This window comes from Haplochromis burtoni, unplaced genomic scaffold (genome assembly GCF_018398535.1).
Source record: "Haplochromis burtoni strain Fernald_Lab_line unplaced genomic scaffold, NCSU_Asbu1 Contig_193, whole genome shotgun sequence".
Lineage (NCBI taxonomy): Eukaryota > Metazoa > Chordata > Actinopteri > Cichliformes > Cichlidae > Haplochromis > Haplochromis burtoni.
Genome location: NW_024582554.1, coordinates 378174 through 387722, shown reverse-complemented (window position 1 = coordinate 387722; position 9549 = coordinate 378174). Strand labels below are relative to the sequence as shown.

The 9549-nt window shown below is 42.9% G+C and overlaps 1 protein-coding gene across 4 annotated transcripts in view; it reads right to left on the bottom strand.

The window, feature by feature from the left end:
• Positions 1 to 5886: 5886 nt before the first annotated feature.
• slc41a2b (solute carrier family 41 member 2b) overlaps positions 5887 to 9549 on the bottom strand; it is a 34544-nt gene continuing 30881 nt past the window's right edge. For all 4 annotated transcript variants that reach the window (XM_005935315.3, XM_005935316.3, XM_005935314.3 and 1 more), the window contains exon 11: positions 5887 to 8954. In XM_005935315.3, the coding sequence (XP_005935377.1) occupies positions 8769 to 8954 (186 nt within the window). In that variant the 3' untranslated portion in view covers positions 5887 to 8768. The remainder of the gene's footprint in view (positions 8955 to 9549) is intronic.

Here is a 9549-nt window from a genome sequence, read left to right as displayed (position 1 = left end):
AAAAGTATTTATGTTAATGTCTGTGGGTGAAAGTTGCTTTTTGTCGAAACGACCATCGTTAATAATCCAACTAAGCAGCTTTTCACTTTTGAATGTTCCCACTTGGTGTCACACTTCAGCTTCCTGTTTCAGTTGGAAACGCTGTACTATGATGGGACATCCTTCATCTAAATCATAGATAGAATATTTCTGAACTGTCTTCCTTGGTCCATTTGTTATTCGCACGTGTTCTTATGCCAAATGAAAGAGTAAAACCAAACTTTGGTCAGACACGTCTCCTGTCTGCATCCATATATCTTTTTAAGTGAAGACTGGCTGCTCTCACCATCTGTTTGTCCGGGTCCTTTCTCAGTGCAGACAGCTCATCAGGAATGAGTGGCATCTGCAGAGCATCCTGAAGGTGAAAAGATGCATATTACAGCTTATGGGGCGATTATTCATGCTGAAGATGTAGCTGTCCACCCTCATATCCAGTCTGGCAACAGCTTGTAACTGCAGACCTGCTGCTGGGGGAATGTGTCTGCTGACTGAAGTCCAATTCATGGGCAACAAAGAGCCATGAAGCAGGTGTAGTCTAATCAAACGTGAAAATTTAAAAATAATGAATAAAAATGAAAAAATAAAAGAAGACTTCACTCCCTCCTTCCTGCTGTGCTGTGTTTAGCTGCCCTGCAGTCACACCAGCTATGCAGGTTGTGGTGACTGTGAAGTGAAGCATCGTCTAGATGTGAAGGAAGATGGAAGGAAGAGAGGAGGACGGAGATCCCTCCTCCAGAAACGGAGATAAAGAGTAATCAGCCACCTCGCGCGGTCAGTCTGTTCATCATGGCTGTTACTTTAGCAGGCTGACTCCCTGTGGGACTATACTCAGAGATTCAAATATAATCAGTCAAATAAATTCGTTTATTGGAACTGAAAAAAGAAATCTTAAACATGAACTGCAAAAAATATCTGAATATAACCTTTTTACACTGACTGTCAAATCCATGTTTGACTGAAACACATTTCAACAGCAGACGTTGAGTGAAAGTGCTTGAAAGACGAGCACATTTGAATTCCAGGTCTCAAAAAAATCCACAAAAAGCTGGAAGGGTTTTCTTTTGCTGTGTGATTTAGTGGTCAAATGAATAAAATGTGTTAAGAATTTGCAAACAGCTCGTGATACACTCTCTCTCTAACCTGCTGTGGAAAGTTAAAAGTACTCGGTTTCTACAATATCTCGTGGAGGCCAGGTGCAGGTTGGAGGACGGCTACTGGCCATTTCTTCTGGATTCACATGATTGCAGATGAAGATTAGAGGAAACATTGTCACTCACTCTGAAATGTGTCCTCACTTGTGTCCCTCTGGTCGTGTGCAATTAGTATGTGTGGAGTGTTCACAGAGTGGCACAGCTGTGCATCTCCCCACAGAGTAATAGCTGCCAGCCTCCCCCTGCTGTCTGGGTTTGGCTTTGGTGCCAAATAAGATTGATAACAGTCTAAATAAAGACAGATCGACCGGTGTTTCTCTTCAGGAGCGCTGAGCGCCCGCTGCAGGCTGAGTCATCTGTCCTCCCAGCACCATCAATATTCCCCCGTCCAAAGTACAGTTACTGTCAGTGTAAAAAATAGAGCCCACTATGGCAGAGGTGCACAGGTCACGGTGCCATATCCAGACTGGCTACCAGCTGTCTCTGGGTTTTTGTGAGAAATGACTCAACGTTTAAGACAGCGATGATGTTTCCCATGTGAGTAAGAACTCATTGAAGAGGACAGAGAAGTGCAGGTCAAAGCACATCAGCATGACAGTTTAATCCTTCAGTGCATACAGCCTGGATGCAGAGGAATGTCACCCTGGGGCATCAGCCAGACTCAGCTCAGACACAATGAAGGCTGACATGATTTACATGAACGTGCAGATTCCTTTTCATACTGCATTCACTCCCATGACAGGAGGTGTACGTGCTTTTGTAGTGGTTGGTCCCAACAAAAAGGAAAAGCTTAAGGCCAGTCAGAAAGCTTTTAAAGCCTTCTACTTGTTGTACATTTAAGATGAAAATATGATTCTGAACACATTTTTTGAAAGATTCTAATACTTGTGTTGCCTTTTGCAGCGGCTGGATTTACAGTGAGGAAGACCAAGAGGTGTTTATTTGCCCGTATATACGAGGCCATGGCGCTCACTCTCCTGTCTAACACTGGCAGCCTTACTGTCAGGCGAGTTTTCCAAATTCCAACCTTCCACCAACAGTCGACAGCAAACCTATTAGATACATATATACATGCATTTTACATTTTCATATGATTCAATATTTGATATAAATTGTTATATAATAATAATTAGACTCCCCACCAGTGTTGGGCAAGTTACTTGAAAAAAGTAATCAGTAACTAATTACTGATTACTTCCCGAAAAAAGTAATCCAGTTACTTTACTGGTTACTTATTTTCAAAAGTAATTAGTTACTTAGTTACTTTTTAAAAACACAATTTACAACCTGAATAGGTAACAAAGTGATAGATCTCTCAGCACAATTCTACTTTTTCTGCATAATCCATCATACAAAATGTAATCAAATGGAAAAGTCTCTTTTTAAAACTTGTTTTATTAGTTTTAATCTTTTAACTTTATGCATCAAGCAAAAATTAAATTATCTGCAACATTCTCTGACTGGAAGAAATTTGTTTAACTTTTTTTTGTGTGTGTGTGTTTACACTCAGTCTTTCAAATAGATGCAAGTAAAACACAGCAGAAAATAAATAAAGTCAAAGACTCAGCGGTCCTGTTGCTCTATTTTCACCTGTAAAGCAGGAGTGGGGCAGGCGGAGGTTTGCCCTGGTGCAGGTGTGTTGTAGCGGTCAGTTTCTCTGTGAATGTCACATTCCAGCGGCAGCGCACTCGGTGCTTGTTCAGACGTTTGTTTGTTTTTTCGCTGTAAAACCAAGTTTTCTTCCCACGCACAGCGGACACTAATGTTTTTGTCACTTTTTACGGAATCAAACTCAAAGTAAGGTCAGTGCTTCCACGCTTTAAACGCTGCACGCTCATACTCTCTCCTACAGTAACGCATCTCTGCCCCCCACACTCCCTTAGCCCATGGCCTCTCCCGGTACTTTTCAATGATGTTCGGACCTTCGGGGAAATATTTGCCCAAACACCCTGGAGGACAGAAAAGACAGGTGAGAAATCACATCTCAGCAGCTACTTCTTTGCATTAGCTTTACCTCTGCACATTTTCCTGGTAGACCTCATTCGCTCCCAGTAACTGTTCATTCTTCCTCGCAGAAAACCACCACACCTCTTGATGAGGAGCAGCTGTGCAGGACCTGGAACAAAAGGCTCCCTGCTAATTATTAAGATACTCAAATATTCAATAAATAATTAAACCTCTTGTGTGCAAATGTTATTGATGTGCGATGCTGCATAAAGTGTGCTGTAACGTGCTGTAAGTTATAATAAGTAATATTAGTAAGGGAGTCTCTTCCTTACACATAAAGATCCACTCTACCACCAACAGATAAGTATGTTATTCTGACTTTGTAATAAATAAAAGCAGGACGTGTGCAAGACGTTAGACATTTATTAGTTCATGAAGCCAGAAAAAAAAGAAACAATTTGTTTATTTGCTACAAAGTAAAAATGATAAATGCACAAAGAGTTGTAATTCCCCACGTTGGGCTTGCACTGTATTTGGGAGACTATTTGTTATTTGCACAACGGTAACAGGACAAGGACTCGTGCTTTTGTCTGAGAGATTTTTTGCGAACCTCTAAAATTGGGTTTGTGTAAGTTGATGACAAATCATTTAAAGACATCTAAACAGTTTATAATAACTGATCTAAGATGATAAAGATGCTGCAGGGCTCTAATTTAAGTCTGAAACTAAAGCCATCGTACTGCCTTCTGCTTTCCCCAGGAACTCTCTCTCATTTATCTTAATATGTATGAATGAACAATAATAATCTGTCAGAAGTTCAGAGAAAATTTCAAATGTTATTTATTTGTTTCCCCCTTAAAGACAGTTTAAATAAAAATGTGCTGCAGGCCACTCCTGCATGACCTGAGCTTTAGGAGCTGAACAGCTTTGCAAAGAGATGATTTTGCATAAACATATACAGTTATGCAGACCACATAATACAAGGGTGTGCTTGTTGTCATGGTCTCAGCAGTTTTGCTTCATGATGCAAAGACTGTCCAAAAGCTTCCGGCTTGCCTTGGTGTGTGCCAGCTTCTGCAGATATGATCTACAGAAACGTCTCCTGTACCCGGGAGTATAGTGAAACTAGAGTCACGAACCAAGCTGAGGTCTTTTTCTATACATCACATCACAGTTACTCAATAAATAAAAAAGATAAATATTAGCTACGTTTGGCTGCTGCCAAAGCAGATGGATCTGCATTTGTAACTTGATTTGACACAAGTTTACAGTTTTTATCTGGAGTTTTATCCTCACCCACCAAACTAAAGAAGCTGAAATGGGAATTTTTTACATCCTGTTCTAACGTCACTATAATGAGCTCCCCAACACAGGTAGAGGCACGCTGTTACACAGTGGCTGTAGTTCAGTAGACAGGAAATGGCTCCTACATTAAATTTCACACAGTGAAATGAAAAAGTAAATTTCAAAGTGGCCGTTTCCAAAAGTTAGGCAGTTTTTACCAAAACAATCTAGCTGGCTAAAGAAAATACATAATAATGACCTGTGATGTGAGCTGCCCCTCAGCTTAAACAGCAGGACGCACAGGCCTCTGGAAAAATGTGTTTCCAATTATGGTGTGTATGAAGCATCTATTGTTTGCCTGACATCCTCAGGTAGCAGCTCAGTGATGCGCACGCAGGCTGCCAGCCATGCCACACTTCATACTAACACAAGCTAACCGAGTATTGTGGGTTGACTGAAAGAGCGCGGTGGGGCTGGAGGCTTTATTGCTGGGTCAATGTTGCTCAACTAGCAGCCTGCAGAAGGCGTACATAGCCACAAGCTATAACCATTCAGTTTATTAAGCTAGCAAAATGTCCCAGTCGACCTTGTTAAAAAGGAACAATGTAGACTCTCACAGAGGTGCGTCGTTAAACTGCACATTAATCAAAGCTTTGCCCGTAGATAATTCAACAATGCACCCTGATGCATGACTGGCATAACAAGCCTTTCTTTGTGTGCTTGTGCTGTTAGTCGATGCAAACCCCTCATCTAAAGTACATCTGATCTAATCCTCTCAGCCAGCAAAAGAAAATCCACAAACATAAATAATCTATATCTGCTGCTTCTGAGCTTGATCACATGAAGGGCAAGAAAATCGACTTGACAATCCTGGAAAGTTGTGAAGACTGCTGGGATGCTCCTCACCAAGTTCAAAGAGATACGGGAAATCCATCAGTTATACATCCCAGACTTTGAATTCAGGCCACGCAGAGGATCAGCAGCCCCCCTCCACCCCGCCTTTTCTTTTGATGCTCTGTTCTCCTGCTTCCAAGAAATACATGCATTGTGACAATCAACATTCAAGCTGCATCCTATTTCTCGCTGCCATCATGTTAGAGGAACTGTTTTCTCAGGAGCTGCTTGTTTTCTTATCAGTTCGCTGAGGTACAGTCGCTTCTCGGCTCCAGCGAGGAAATTCTGTTCCCGCGTCTGAAAAAACTTTTTGTTGTTTCAGTCACACAGAAAAGAAACCCAACAGTTGGCATCATGCTTTTAATCATCATCAAACAGGATTAAAGAGATTTCAGGAAAACTGAAGTGACACACGGCACACCCAGATAGTAGCTGTCAAATATTCTCACGTTCACACTGCCTGTGTTTTCTTTGGTTGTAATAAGGACCCACATATGATCATGCTGGGTTTCCTGCCTGATGGTCTTGATGGGATTAAACTGGTGCAGACCATATAAATGAATCTGTTTTCTGCTCTCTCAGCCAATGATGCTGATGAAAAGGAGTAAGCTGCAAAGAAGCTCAACCTGTTCAATTGTGCTTCGCTCACATAAAAAGGGGGATGTCACATGTGCCTCTTCTTCTTCTTCTCTGCATATTCAGACATACAAGATACACAAGCTGACTTCAAAAATGAAGTCTGCTTGATATGATGCTTCAACAAAAACACCCAGAAATAAACTGCTTTTCAAATCAAGGATATTTATTATTTTTGAATCATTTCTGGCCCATGTGAGCCACAAACCTAAACAAAGGGTTTCATTCCAAAAAACAGCCCCGATCCGAGAACGCGTCTGATATCTGCATGTAGTTTCCCACAGTTAGGATGGTGGATATGCTGTTCTGGAATGAAACTCTTCAGAAACTGAGAGTACAAAAGAAGCTCATTGCACAGTGTTACAATACAGGAGAAAGAAAGTTGCATTAATGGTGTGACAGAGTGAAAAATACCTCGTCAACCAGTAAATCTCGAGAGGCACATTTTGGGTTTAAAGAGAACCACTGGCTACGTTCACATACGCACATCGGATAACTTCAACGAGTGGGTTTAATCTCCCGTCTCATTCCCGGAGGAGCTACAGGGAATGATTTCCCATCAGGCTGACTCAGCTGAATCACTGCTCTCTGAATAATGAAACAATACATTCAGAAAAAAGAATCTTTTCAAGGTGAAACCTGCTGTTCAGTCTGAGAACTGATGATTCCTCGTGTAAACAGCATGTGATCATCCACCGTGGGAGGCCAGTGGTCCCACTGTTTCACAAACCTCGTCTCACAAACAAAAAGCAGAAATTAATTCTGGGTCATAATTGACAGGACGAAAAAAATCTCTTTTTTTAGCCTAAAATTTGATGATTTTATTTAAAGTGACCCAAAATACACCCAAATGAAAGTATTTCATATTTTTGTACAGGTGCTACGAACGCTCAGGCTGCTCTGGGTTCGCCCCGAGGTGGAGCAGTGAGGCTCCCAACAAAGAGAACGGTTGTTGTGGTTGAACCTGTGACTGTAGCCGCCGTGTCGGTCTGCACTGTTTATGAGACGGTGGTGACAGAGCTCCTTGTAATGAGAACGCTCCGTGTTCCCACATTTGCCAGGTTCCTGCGGGGACAGGCTGGTCTTTGAAGGAAAGTTCCAAACAGTGGAATTGTAAACAGCATCAGAGTGATCATACACGAGGAAGAGAGGTCAAACAGAGGTCAGAGGGCGCACTGACACAGGCACAAGATCTGATTTGGGAGGCGGAGCTGTGTGGTGGTTGGCATTGTGGGTTACCAAGGTTTACGTGACATTGAGACAGTAAAGATGATGTACAACATAAGAAATACCCTCCCTGCTAACTATTAATCCTGAACATATGAATGTCAGACCAGCTGTTCATACCTCCTGATACTTCAAAACTGGCTGTATCATTAAAAGTGTCCCTGTGCACTCGCAGGCTAGTTATAGTAACGTCTGTGCTCACGCGTTTGAAACATGAAGCATGTGCACATGCACTAATCATCTGAACGTCCCTGCACAGGGCGTTCAAGTGCTCGTATGCAATGTTATGCAGAGCTTCTGAGGCTTCCCGTTTACAGTTGTCAGGTTTCCGGTGTGAGGTCTAAATATGTTTGGTAAATGTAATGTTATCTCAGCTAACTGAAGTCTACAACGTAAACAGACTAACAGGTATGTTCCTGGTAATCTCACCGAGTAACTTAATAAACATTAACCCTGGAAGTAGCCAGCTGCAACATGACCAAACATGCACATCTTAGACTGTACAACACCTGATCCTTTCCTGTCACTTCAGTCTTGTGAGTATAAGTGTTGGAATAGTAACAAAAGGAAAGACCAGAACCCACCAACACCTCCACCCCCACCAAGCACTGCTCCAGGTAGGTTGTGGCTGTTAAGCTTGTGGGTCAGGACTTAATCAAAGGTCCACTATCAGCAATGTGGCATAATCTGTTCTGACCCCTGTTCACCTTCCAACACAAGCATCTTTAAGAAGATGATTCTTGGTTTAAAACTTAAATTCAAACAAAGACGGGTGCATCAGTGCTGAGCAGACGTTTTGGTCCCCGATCCACAAAACACTGAGAACACACAGAAAGTAAAAAAGTGACAGCAGTGGCTCTCCACAAGCCTGATCAGAAAGAGTGGGATCCACAGGGACGCCCTCTGAAAACAAACCACAGAAGCTTACATTTTTGCTGAAAAGGCCACACACCACAAGGCGGCCCCAGATGTCCAGCCCACAGCTGATTGGTGCACAGAACGCGGGCACAACAGGAGAGGAACGTCCCTTAAATATGCAGAGAACAGAGAAATCCAACACAAACCATGAAACAAATAAAAACAAAAGTACACAGGTAAACGTTTCGTACCATCCGTACAGACTCGAGCTGTTCTCGAGTCTGTAGCAGTCGAGTTCATCTGCTAACAGTCAGGCTTCACTTGTTGATCTTACTAGACATGGTGGCAGACACAATCCCCAAAATATATTCCACATATAAGACATGTTTTTAATTTTTCACTGAAGGCCTCTGACTGATGCTGGGCTGCAGAGTCCACCAGTTAAGGTTTCCTCAGGTTTGTGGGCGATGGCTGGTGATTTCCTGCTCCAGTGAACAAGACCAGCAGTGCTTTGGTGCAAATGATGCAGGTCACAATCGCTACACAAAAACAGAAATTTAACGAGTACCATGTGGTTTGCATGTAGAAATAAACAGGAACAATTTTTAAACCATCGTGTAGATTAAAAGTTTCATCCAGGATGTGAAGTTAAGGAATGTGCTGACCAGCAACAGGGAGCACCGCCAGCACAGCAAGGCTTCAGGGCATTAGAGACGGAGAAGTGGCACGCTTTCAGTCGCCCACGTCGCTGTCCTGATCTCCTATGAGCCACAGGAAGTGAAAGCTGAGCGCCAGCAGGGCGGTGCCCAACAAGTCCCCTAGCGCCGTCAGGTAAGGGATGGAGAAACTGTCTGGGTCTTTGCCGCTCCTCCATATTGAGTGCACCATCCAGTCTGCTATACACAACAACAGGAGTACCTAGAAGAAGAGAAGAGAAGGATTAGAAGGCAGCTTTGATCGAGAGCGTGCAGGAAGTATACACGCATACCCAGGTGGGCTCACTGAGACAAACACGCAGCAGAAAATCCATCATCCCTGTCAGGATAATATGAACGATGGTAAACCCGCGCCTCTGTTTTCTTGCTACGATTACAGGATTAGAACGTACTTGTGGGGTCTTTGCCTTACAATACAAGTGCCTCGAGGCAACTGTTGTTGTGATTATATAAATATTAGTGCTGTCAAAATTAACGTGTTAAAATTAATCCGCCATCACGGGCAACGGGATTACAATTTTTAACACCTGGAGTGCAGAGCGACTCAGAATCCCTGCAATGTTTCTATAAACGCATTTCGGGCAGTTTGTCCAAGTAGAGTCAGCTTCGCACATGCGCACGGGGCAGCTGGTGTGTAGTGACGGCCAGCTGCACCAATCAACTCGATGTGGAAGATGATAAACGCGCTTCGGCCCTCTCCGTGGGAAATTTGAGCATTAAGAAAATAAGAGGGAACAGTCGACCCTCATAAGGTATTTTGCACGTTGTGCAAGAAGGAATTCTGTTTTCACCGAAGC